The 12739-nt window shown below is 38.7% G+C and overlaps 1 protein-coding gene across 2 annotated transcripts in view; it reads left to right on the top strand.

Annotated features, from left to right (window-relative positions):
* Positions 1–1730: 1730 nt before the first annotated feature.
* LOC101852050 (endoplasmic reticulum resident protein 44) overlaps positions 1731–12739 on the top strand; it is a 25285-nt gene continuing 14276 nt past the window's right edge. Inside the window, exons 1-4 of one of the 2 annotated variants that reach the window (XM_005108332.3) lie at positions 1731–1917; positions 10528–10603; positions 11334–11373; positions 11939–12008. In XM_005108332.3, the coding sequence (XP_005108389.1) occupies positions 1876–1917; positions 10528–10603; positions 11334–11373; positions 11939–12008 (228 nt within the window). In that variant the 5' untranslated portion in view covers positions 1731–1875. Of the gene's footprint in view, positions 1918–10527; positions 10604–11311; positions 11374–11938; positions 12009–12739 lie in introns of those variants that run through there. The other variant, XM_035972402.1, reaches the window with a different exon arrangement.

Genomic DNA, 12739 nt, shown 5'->3' with positions numbered 1-12739 from the left:
ACACACACACACACACACACACACACACACATGACACACACACACACACACATACACACGCATACACACACACACACACACATATATATAGGCCCCATATAATATTTATATATATATATATATATATATATATATATATATATATATATATATATATATGTGGCATGACGTGATGGAATTAGGCTCTCGTCAATTTTTGGGCATGTAGAGTTATTGGTATCATCTTAAAGCTTTTTTACTTGTCTTTATTTGGATGAAAAAAATATCAATTTATCTTGAATACAAGTCGAGATATTTGCATATGAAGGAGGTTGGAGTCACCTGGTTTCAGAGGTAAAATTAATGAGAAAAAGGCAGTCAAAAGTTAGTTATTTCCTTAGTATAAGAGTCCGTGAAAACTGAAAATTAACATTTTTTGTGTGCCTTCAATCCACGTTTTTCAGTCAGATCCACACAGAAATGAGTTCTATTAATGGGCATGAAAGGTGTTGAGCCAAAAACGAGAAATTCGATAAAATTTCTCAAATCTGCGGAAAAATGCTAGTTTCTTCACTTTGATTATTTTGACGAGAGCCTGATTCCACCACGCTGCCTCTTTCTCTCTCTCTCTCTCTCTCTCTCTCTCTCTCTCTCTCTCTCTCTCTCTCTCTCTCTCTCTCTCTCATACACACACACACACACACACACACACACACACACACACACACACACACACACACAGAGATATATATACATATACATAATATATATATAATATACACATATATAGGCCAATTTGGCCGACATGTTTTAGTTTCCAAAGGTAGTGAGAATAAAAATTAAATACATTGTAGAAGCAACACTAGAAATGATCTAGGTTTCCTTGGACTGCATTTTTTGTTGTTGAAAATTTCATGAACAGAGAGAAGTAATCAATCGAGGAAGCAAGCCTCACAAAAAGAAAACCCTCTGAGGTCGCTAATTTATGAGACAATAATTAGGAAGTGTATGCAATTTTGGGGACACTTGACTCGACAGAAATTAATCTTTGAACATCTTAAATGCTCTTGGAAAAATGGAAGGCAAACAATTAAGGGCGGCCGGCCGGTCCAGAGAAAATTATTTGGAAAATTGAACAGAAGGAAGAAGGGAAACACCTGAAAAATATATATGGTTTTTGAGAGCACGCGAGGGGAGAAATAAAAGGAGAACCATGATCACTGATTTCTATTTCAGATCGGGAACTGTATCATACTTTATGATGATTATGAAAAGCCTTCAAATGAAAGGCTGGGGCTACATGAAATGAACACCGGAATGTTCTCTAAAACCGAATGAATTGAATGAATCAGGTACCAAGCCAAGTGCTGATTGAAAATATGGTTACTGAACCGTCTTTGATTGATCAATTACAGTACTGTGTTAGGCTAAAGGATCTTAATTTTAAGTCATAATTTATAAATAGCCGCCTTGAAAGACTAATTCTTCGAACTGGATTAAGACGTTTTAGTTATTTTTCGTTTCATTTTTATTTCGCCTTATTCTAATTTTTTTCCTCTTCAGTCTGGCTGCTAAATTTTCGAATACATGGTGCTTATTATCTATGCAGAAAATTGTATGCGTATAAATGACCTTTGAAAGCTTATATTTTGTTTTCAGAGATTTAATCAAGTAAATAATGAATATACAGTCTAAATTGCTAAGTCTCAGAGTGACGAGATTACACGCACACATCGCCATGTTTATTTTTACCCCGTTTCCGGATGTAACACATTGACTGCTTTCCTGTAGCAACAGTAGTGTAACCGTCTACTCCACAATCTGTGGAGAAAAGTTTGAAAGCCGTTGTCATAGACTCGGCCTATTTTACCCTTTTAAGTTTATATTCTTGAAAGAATGATGGCGGATTTGCACTTGCTTCCATGTGCACTTATTCTGGTGAGAAATAATATGTTATTTTTCTTTCCGGACTAACGAGACGGTTAACAGTGTCTCATCACACACAGCACTCCCACTGCAGTGCAGCTTCTGTGCAAAGGATGAATTAAGTTTGGAGTGATCGTGCTCATTAGCCTACAGCTTTAAAATCTGTCTTTCCAATAGCTGCTAAATTTTGTGTTTGTAGTGAGAAATAGAATCTAGATCTATGTTTTGTGATAAAAAAGAAGAGTAAGGGGGCAGACAAGAGATGTTTTGAGTTTTGGCAGATCTGGATGATTTTATGGAGTTGAAGGAAGAAAGCCAAAGAAAGCTAATGAGCGCTAGAGTAGGCCCGCATCACCGCGCTACTGTTTTGGTGCGCAACCCCCGGTCTCCTGCTTTGTTTTGGATAAGAACAGCGAAAACGAGGTCATTTTCTGTGAGCATGCGCAGAATGCAGCTTATTTCACTTTCGTTTTGGAGGTTCCTGTCAACACACGTGATTCTACGGTGTCGGAAAGTTTTGCCCCTTCATATTAATGGTTTTTGTAACCGGTATCGATCAATTTACTAAGCGCTTGAGTAGTCGATTATTTAGCACATCTAGCTAATCTAGCTCTAATGTATCGTAGAATGTATACTAGAATCGATAAATACTATCGCAGGCTGCTTCTTAATGCCCAGGAAAGTGCTAGATAGGGTTGCGCACTGAAGCGGACCAAATTTGGGCAGTCCGTTTCGTGCGCAATATCGGCTTTTTTGCTATTTGGCATTGATAGTGTGGCTTCTAGGCCCTTTGTTTGTTTTACTTATTAAGTTATTTCTCTATGACCTGCATTGTGCACTGAAACAGACTGTTTTCCTTCCATTTGGATGCATTATATTGCCATTGGAAGATGATAAGTTAATGTATTCATGTCAAAATTAATTAATATGGAAATATAATCTCCAAAATGTTCAATTTCTTCTTTTCATGTCTTTTTCTTCTTCTTTTTTGCCCTTTTCCTTAAAGAATACTAGTCTAGGTATAGTCTAATTCTTGTTTTCTTCTTTCACTTCCTTGTGTCCACAGCACCTTTCTTTTTCAATTTCTTCTTTTCACGTCTTTTTCTTCTTCTTTTTTGTCCTTTTCCTTCTAAAATACTAGATTCTAGGTATAGTCTTATTCTTGTTTTCTTTTTTCCCCTTCTTGTGTCCACAGCACCTTTCTTTTTATCCATTAAATTATCAAAACACATACACAAGGTGTAAGGAAATCTCCTGTCAGGGGGCGCACAGCTCCCAAAAAGAACACGCCTAATTGACCTTGGCCTTCCATTATGGTCAGTACAGGAACTTCTTGCAAGGAAAAGAAGACAAAGCAAGGATAGCGAAAGATGAAAAGTGTCAGAAAAGAGCTAGATCTAGATCTAGAGCTGTAAACATGGTACTATTGCGCACCCAACAAGACGATATGTTGCACCAAACCAGAAACCTTGCGCACCAAACCAGACACACGTTACCAAACAAACACCACCACAACATATAGAAATTTTAAACTGCTGTTACAGTAATGCGCTACACCGTATAGAGAGGAAGTTTTTCTAACTTCTCTGGTGAAAAAATCATGAAGATCGACCTGTAACTTCCAGAGATATCCACAAAAGATCGCTTACTGTATATCGCACCACAGGATGTACTCTATTTCAGTAACAGTTGTTCCCACCCCCTCCCCCCCCCCCCAATTATTAGGGAGTGCCTAGAGTAAAATTACCAGTTCGGTCAAAATTAGGACGAAAATAGGCTCGTCGACTTTAAAGCTTAATATCTCCTATCTACCTTGCCCTAGAGGGGAGGACTTCCGTAACGAGCGACCACTATGAGACAGAGCAGAATTGAGGGCTTGGGGTAGGGGTAAGGGTAGGGTTAGGTGTAGGGTTAGGGGTAAGGTTAGGTCTAGGCCTCTTCTTTATTGTGTTTGATGGGGTGGTCGCTCATTACGGAAGTCCTTCCCCCTAGAGTCTAGAGATTTTACCGAAACTTGGATGACCCCAGGAATAGGAAGGACTTCTGTAACGAGCGACCACTATGAGACAGAGCAGAATTTAGGGGTAGGGGTAGATTTAGGGCTAGGGGTAGATCTAGGGTTTGGGTAGGGTTAGGCCTCTTCTTTATTCAAGTGTGTTTGATGGGGTGGTCGCTCGTTACGGAAGTCCTTCCCAGGAATGTACTGTTTCAGCTTGTTCTGACTCTGCTACACTGGTATCTGACTGTATTACACACTGGTATTGTCTGTCTCTACTACACTGGTGTCTGACTGATGCTGTATCTGACTCTACTATATTATATACAGTCAAACCTGCCCTGACGGCCACCTCTATAGACGGCCACCTGTACAAACGGCCACTCTTCATTTCCCCCCTTGCGTTTTTTCTATATAATTTACCTGTATAAAATGGGCACCTGTCCAACGCGGCTGCGGCCACCATATTTTAACTCACTTGCGACTGGGCCCTTTCTGGCCTTTCACCAGTCACAAGCGTTGAAGACTGGCGTTTTTGGGGGTATTTCAATAAATCACCACAACTCTCAGAATTACCCTATTGTAATCATTTTTTGACACAGTAAAGTAACATTCAAGCTTAATCTAATACAAAAAACTAAAGTTGTCTAAGTCTAAAACTTTAATTTGTATGATTTTTAAAAAATTGGTATGAATTTGATTTTCCGAAAAATTTCCAGAGACGTGACAAGTAGAATGAAATTCACTGCAACAACAAAAATAAGAGTTCAAAGTGTTCTGGTTTGATTTGTCGAGTGTTTGGTAAAAATATAAAAGCTGGTCTGTGCATTGATTCAGACCCATACACTGAATTACATGAGACAGATGTATGGCACGACGTTGTGATTTCGTTGCGCTAAAAACAACACCGGTACTAGTGCTAGATCTAGCCCTAGAACTATGACTCGGGCCGTGTTCAGGTACATATCCAGGATCCTAACTATTAGACACATCATTTTCTGAGACACTAGAACTAGTAAAACGCACAGAAGTATAGAAAACGGCGAAATTATGTGATTCTTGTTCATGCGACTTCTTCGACCGTTACTACGACGCGACTGTCGGATTACTATCAGCTGTATAGAAAAAAACAAAGCGCGAGTTCCGGTCTGTTCAACCCCAGTTGGGGTCACTGTCCTTCACCTTCAATAACTTAAAAACTACCGGCCCCAGAGATAGGAAATGAAGTCTAAGTAGCTCAGGCTTGGCCAAACAAGGGTACGAGGCGGGTCTCGCAATCCGTGAGTGATTTGTAGAGTGAAAAAAAAATTCCAAAGTTGGTCACGCAGGGCTTGTGAGACCCGTCGCGAGCGTCGCGGCGGGGGTCACGCAACTGTTGTGTGACCCGTCTGAAGTGAGTTAACACACAACCCCTATCACACTGAGCAATAACACCTGTCTTAGACGGCCACCTTTGTGCCTTAGTGACTCCATTACGTTTTGTCATAAAAATTTTGCACTGGCCGTCATAATCCAATCACTTGTTGTTGTTAGTTAGTCCCTCCAAACGATCATGTTGCGTAGGCCCCTCCCACTGTTGACCAATAGGTACCCATTTTCATCTGTTGGTGAGGTAAGCATGTGAACCCTCATATCCCATAAGCCCCGCCCAGAACTCATACACAAGTCGTAAGTGCGATCAGTGGTGTTTACTCAGTCTGTAACAAAGTAACAAAGGACGTCAACATGAACTTGCGACAGAAGCGTCCCTTGTTCTCCGAGTGGTGGCGACCCATGTATTTGTTTTAACATGGCACTCGGTCTTCATCGTCTGATACATTTAGTTTTATTATCACCCTTGCACAAAATCAGCAACAAAATAAAAATAACAAACAAAATACAAACCAACAACAACAAAAACAACAACAAAAACAACAACAATGCGGCCACTTTCGATTGGGACCTCAGATGGGAATGGTTTGTTTTCTTCATCTTGATCAGTCCTCCCCAAGACGGCCACCTGTCTTATACGGCCACTTTTCTCCTTGACAATGGGTGGCCGTCTTACACAGGTTTGACTGTATTTAAATTATGCTCAAAGTCTTGATTCTCATTAGCATATTATCTTATATGTGCCCGAAGGATGAGAAACTACGGATTTTATGTTACAATCCCCCCCCCCCCCCCCCCCTTTGGGCAAGGGCAAAAACGATGAGACTGAACTGCAAATTTTCATTCATTCTTTATAGAGAAGTAAGGGAGGCTGCTTTAGGTTTGTGTGCCGCTCTTTTGGGGTTAGATTTAAAAACAAAGTTGTAAACGACTTTTTTGTACTCCAGTGCCCGAAAACTAAAAAAAAAACCTGCTGCCCGACCCGGTGCAATTACTCTATTTGCAACGCCGCGTTGCTGTTAGTGCCAGTACTAATTAAAACGCAGCGTTGCGATTAGCGCCAATGCTAAATAAAACGCGGCACTAGATCTAGTCGAGTTGTGATGTCCCGGTTCAGGGGGCGGCCATTTTGGCAACAATATTTAGGGAATTTCCAGATTGGGCGCATTTTTGGCAGTTCCTGCCCTGCTTATTTTAGAGCTTTGATCTAGATCTATTTTTGGCTATGTTTGTTGATCCTCAGCAAGCGAGAGATATCAAACCTAGATCTAGATCTATCTCTGCGAAACATCAAATTATGATAAAATTCAGGGGGTCAGGCCCCCCTGGACCCCACTCCCCCTCTATGTTTTTAAATTATCTTAAACCCCCCTAGCCTACTGTTGGGGCCAAAACCGTGGAAAAAGCATCCAGTTTGGAGATTCCCTGTCTGATTTTGCCTGGCTGCCCCCCTGGGCCGGGACATCACAACTTGACTAGTCCCTAAAACGCTGCGTTGTGATTAGCGCCAATGCTATAAAACGCTGTGTGTTAAATATCGCAAGAAGCTTAATCTACCTCTTTTATTGTTGGAAGTTCTGATCGCTGAATGGATATAATATAGCACGTCTACGTTTGAAGTCTAACCATTATTTTATGATCGTGGGAACGATTCCCGGTCCTGGAAGTTTTTTTGGGGGTTTTTTCTTCTTTCGCGACGGACCAACAATTTTTTACCTTGATATTATGATTTGTGCTTTGTAGTTTTTTAATGTAGTGATGAAGCATGCACATTCTGTTTTTTCCCCCAAGAGGAGCTTTTGCCTACAACTATAGGCGGGGGGGACTATCACTCAGTAGGTAGTCAAAACCCGCTTTCTTTGACGAGAAAGACAAAATCATTTATCAGTTGGAAGTCCAGTTAGACATTAAGAAGAGAAAAGTTAAAACCCTTCCAAAGGGAACAAAAGTCACTCATTCAAAGTAACTGGTCTAAAGGAAAAGCTTTTCCAACAGCTATACTTTACATGATGTTCAAATAAAATCAGGACAAAACAATACATCTGACAGTAAGACAAGCTGCAATCCTTCTACAGTATTGGAGTGTGAGTCTGAATAGCCACGGGAGGCTATTCGAATATTTTATATGATCTGATGTATGCTGGGGCTGCGTCACCCTGAAAACAGACTAAGCGACTTTTTTGGCAATCTTCAAGTTTGGAATGTTTCAAACTGTATTACTTTATTCAAACTTGTTCGATTTGGATATAAAAGGTAAGAGTGGACCCTCAGTTTTCCCTAATAACTATTATCGTTAGTTGTTTTTTTTTTAGGAGGGGGGGGGGGGGGGGTCGTAGAACAAGAAATTCCGTAAAATTGCCTTGGCTTTGATCATGAAGTGGAGGAGGGTATGTGTATGCACAAAGTCTCCCTTCCTTTGCTGTGTCCTTATATTCCTTTGCATCCATTTTACTCAACTCGAAAGGGACAAAAACTGGCCTAAATTTTGATATGTGATGTTACATGGTTGAATTTTGTGAATGAGTCGTAGAAATTTACGTCAATGACAATGCTAGAAATTCCGAAGAGCGGCTTTTGCCTTGGCTTTGCACATGAAGTGGAACAGGGTACAAATGCACAAAACTTGCCATCCCTTACTGTTTTCTTACACACTCATGTGTGCTTCCCAGATCGAGGTAGATTACAGAACAAGCTGACCTATGCAGTGTGTTCGGGTTTGTTTCTATGAATGAGTCGTAGAAACTTTCTACAAGTAGGCCCTGACAGCAGATGTTTTTATGCCATCTCTGTTATTATGTCAGAAGATTTGTATAAAAAAATGTCTTCAAAAATACATTTTTAGCTTAGAATAAACCCAAAGCCTTCCAGTAGATGAATGGCTCAAGAATAAGTTTTCAATGGAACTCAATTTTTTTAAAACGGAAATGGATTTTTTACCTTTTTTTTTTGCCCTCTATCTCAGTTCAAACAAATGTGTCTTATGGTACCTTTCATCAGGTACGCACACATTTGACCTACCAAGCAGTTTTCCTGAACTAGAATTATGCTGACTATGCTGTAAAATGCGTGGCAATTTCTCCTTGATCACCTCAGTATTGTTGACACTTTGCACTTCCCCCTCCCCAATCAGTCCTCCTCTTGAAATAGATTTCTACTCATTGTTAGTACATACATCTCCATTAAATGCTACCTGAATTGAAAGCTAAATTTGAATTTTCTTCCATAAAAATTCATCTTTTATAACTTAAATCAGTGCAGTTGAGTACATGAGCATAATTTTGCTTTTAATGTCTGTACAAAGTACAAAGTTCTTGTGTGAACCTGTTCTGTATGAATAAAGTAGAGCAAAAGTGTGGATATTTATATTATAGCACCGTGGATAGTTCCTCTCCCCTCTGTTTTCACAGCTGTTGCCCTTGCGCTATGAATATTTATTGATTCTCTGATCAAGCCAGCTGTTCGTTCTCAGGGAGCCAATGAGCTCAATGAAGTAGAGGAAATTACTTTCTCTTGGTGTAGATCCCCGTACTGGGCTTACATAATTAGAATGGGCTCTCGGATGTTGATTGATTGTAATGGGGGAAGTACGAAATAGTGAATGCATATTCAAGGGGAAGATCTGAGTTATATTACTATTGTTGATTGTTGTTCTGCTATTTTATCGTTAGTTATTATCAAGTTAATAATCATCGTATCATATCTATCTGGCTGTTATTGTAGAAAATAGGATCAATAAACTAGGGTCTTCTCAAAGATGGTGTAGTTAAGAATGATGGAGGGGTTCTGGATAGATAAGAAATATTATTACTGTATTGTGGTAATTTGGCCCATGTACAGTTCCACTTGACACCTTGGGATATTTATAGAGGACAGGTAAAGACAGGAATTCGGAGTTGAGGGTCGAATAGCTATTCACCTTGCCATTATGTTTATTGTAAAGTAGAAGGCTTTGATTTGGAATATGGGTTCAATTTCAAATCATCTCTTTTGATGCCTGTTTTTATAACTTTTTACTCAAGTGTTAACTGTTAACCTCTCTCTTTGATGGGTTTTAACCATTTTTGTGCTCCCCTAACCCCAGTCCCAGCCAATACAGCAGTATTTTAAAAAAAAAGAGGCATGCATTCTAAAAAGTGATGTAGTGTCTTTGTAACGAGGTTTAGATAACATAAAACAATGTTTAAAGGTAAATGAACAAATATTATAAAAATTAAAGTTTAATTAGTTTAGCTAATTTAGAAAAATGTGCTAATTTGGTACCCCCAAAACTGAGAATATATGCTCTTGGGACGGTGGGAGATACAAGTGCTGTGAAAAAAAATATATATGTATGGGACTCGAAGGGTTAAAAGGGAGGGGGATTTGTTTTGTAGTTGAAGTATTCTTTTTGTTACTGGAAAACCTCGTTTCAACGTACACATTAAATAGCTAAAGGCTTTAAAGCTTAGCTTAATGTTTTCTGTCTTTGCAAAATGCGCCCATGAGAAAGAGTTTTTCAGATGTTTATGATTATTACTGTCGTTAGAGAGAGAGAGAGAGAGAGAGAGAGAGAGAGAGAGGGAGGGAGGGAGGGAGGGAGAGTCAGTTATACAGCTTGTGTTCGCTCATATTTAACCTCTTGTTTAATTGTTTAATAAATGTATGAGTAAAGAAAACTCTCGTTTAATTGAAGTAAGTTTTAAAAAAGAAATGATTTCCCCTTCGAGTTGAGGGTTGGACTATCGTTGGGTCAATTATTAATTATTCAATTTTACTGGTCCCAGTAAATGGGGGGGGCTATGTTATTCGCTTTCATCAAAGCCAGAAAAAATTCCTTTATGTCCTTGAAAAGTAAAGGTATTTTATAATGGGGAAAAAAAAGGAAAGAATAAATGTACTGTTATCAAACGTGTTTAGATCATTCAGGAGTAACCTTGTTGATGGGTTGCAAATTCTGGAAATTGGAAACTCACCAAAATTCCAACAGGTGCCCTGATCTTACTGATCATGACTCCACTTGACTGAGAAAGCTTCTGTTTGTATTAGAGTCGATTTTATGCAGTTCTAGCACCGTTAATCTCTTCCCCCCCCCAAAAAAAAGACTTTAGTGTTGGGTATCCAGATTGCTGCTGATGGCTTTGTTACTGTTTTCAGTAGATGTGCTGTATTTTATTGTCAGCAGATACTTGTATTTCCAAATTGTTGTTCTTATTAGGTTCTTTTAAATTTTCTTGCAAAGCCTTTATATATACTGTTTTTTTCTTTGTACTTTTTAGGTGACGCTTGCAACCAGACAGTTTGTTACAGGAGAAGTTGTGGCTCTAAATGACAATAATATAAACAGTGTGTTAAGTAAGTCTGTGTGGGGTTGTTTTGTTTTTTGTTTTCTTTTGTTACTGGTCTAAAATGTATGCAAAGATTATACAAAAACATATATTCGAGAGGAGGGATTTATTATGTATTTCTTAAATATATTCACGATTTTCTTTCTCAGGTGATATGATTTAGGCAGTGTAGTCTCATATGGAGACTCTGCTTGTTGTATAAAATGACCTGAAGCTTTTGTTGAAGGTTGTTTAAAAAAAAAATTACATTGATTACAAGAAGATGATGAGATGAGAATAACTGAGTGTCCACAGAAATATATTTTAGATGTATTACTATATGCTTTAATGACTTTTTTTGGTATTGTTTAGGTATTTTAACATGAAAAAAAACACTGCACTTTGTGACCAGGAGCTAAGTGTTCCGAACAAAACAGACATTTGCAGTAACAACAAACTAGAAAGTTTCTGTCTGTGCTCGCAAATTCCAAACACGTGCTGAAATTGTTTGTTTCTGTTTATTGAGTTATATATATATATACGTATATATCTGGATGGAATTCTTTCTACTTCAAATGAATATCGATGGGTCAGCCATTCTTGTTGTTTGTCTCCGCAACCTTTGACAACATTATTAATACTATGCTAATATATATACGTAAACACTTTATGATTTTTCAATGTTGCCATAATCTGATAAAAGCATGAATTGTCTGTTTGAATCTGAATTAAATAAATGTCATATTTTCTGCTTTCAGGTGGTAATGATATAGCCATTGTCAACTTCTATGCAGATTGGTAAGTAATGCTCCTATCTTTGAGTCCTCATGTATAAGATCCAGTACTGTGATGAAACTGAAGAGAAAAAGAACATTTTATTGCTTCTGAAATTCTTTGTAGCAAATAAAAAATTTTACTACGTGCTGCTCAAATAATTGAAAATTTTGAATTCCCACACTACGAAGACTTGGGAGATATAAATATAAACGCTAGTAGCAAGGAAGTGTCACTGTGCTGTGTGTTACATGTGCATGAGAGAGTGAGGTGATGAGATTTTAGTGGGTGGTTGGTGGGTGCTCTTTTGTGGTTTGCTCCTTCTTTCCTATCGAACATCTATTGTCCTGATCTCTCCTCCTTCTTTTTTGTGTTTGTTACTCTCTTGTAACACCTTTAATCTTCGGCACTTATATGACCTTATTGTATTGCAAGTGCCGTAACTCACTTACTAAAACAAAAATACGATTTTATTCCTCTGTATTATTGTGCTTGTGGTTATGTTTAGGGCTCTCCCTTTGTGTGAGGTAGCCTACTTTACAAGTCAAAAAAAGTGTCTTAGTTTTGTCTCCAACATTTTCATACACAGGTGCAGATTCAGTCAGATACTGGCTCCTACTTTCGAAGAGGCGGGCAACAAAATCAAAGATGAATTTCCTGTGAGTAATTGATGCTGACTGACCTCTCTTCTTTTGCCTTTTTCTTTGTAATGTTGTCTTGATCTTCATGTGTCTCTTGTTTACAGCCTTGTTATTTCTAGTTCTTTCCTCCCGGTTTGCTGTCGGTCTTCCCGCTGTTATTGTGCTTTCTGTTGTGAAGTCTCTGTGATGTACACCTGCTTTCTTCATTGTCTTGATCCTCTTGTCAGATCATTCGGGTTTTTTTCCCCGTTAATTCTTTTTGGGGGGCATGTTTGATATATATTGCAAGGTGAGGCCAGTTTTAGCGTATTTGATTTTCTTTTCACTGAATTCCAAGTCACTCGTTATGTATGTTTTGATTCAATCTAGGTGTGGGTGTCATGCATGTTTTATTTTCTGTGTGTGCCTCTGCTTCCTGCTTCAGGCTGAGTTGAGATTCACACAGGTGATAATAAGCAGCTTCCCTAGCGGTCAGAATCTGCTAGTACTATAGGATTGCCTTTTTGTGTCCCTTTCCTCTCATCTATCAGGTGCAATATCAGTGGTAAAGTATGTGTCATCAACTTGTTTGGCTCATACCACACTCCTCCCATTGCACCTGGAGGAGGATTAAGTATGATTTTGTTCATGACCTTACATTGACCATGCCTGGCAGAAAAGAAGATAAAGAGGAAGAAAAATCAGCTATTATGGCAACAGTTGCGAAATGAACAAAGAACTTAAGCCTTTGATGAGGCATGTTTTTTTTT

This window comes from Aplysia californica, unplaced genomic scaffold (genome assembly GCF_000002075.1).
Source record: "Aplysia californica isolate F4 #8 unplaced genomic scaffold, AplCal3.0 scaffold00679, whole genome shotgun sequence".
NCBI classification, from domain to species: domain Eukaryota; kingdom Metazoa; phylum Mollusca; class Gastropoda; order Aplysiida; family Aplysiidae; genus Aplysia; species Aplysia californica.
The sequence above is the reverse complement of the archived record's forward strand: the minus strand, read 5'-3'. Positions and strand labels throughout refer to the sequence as shown.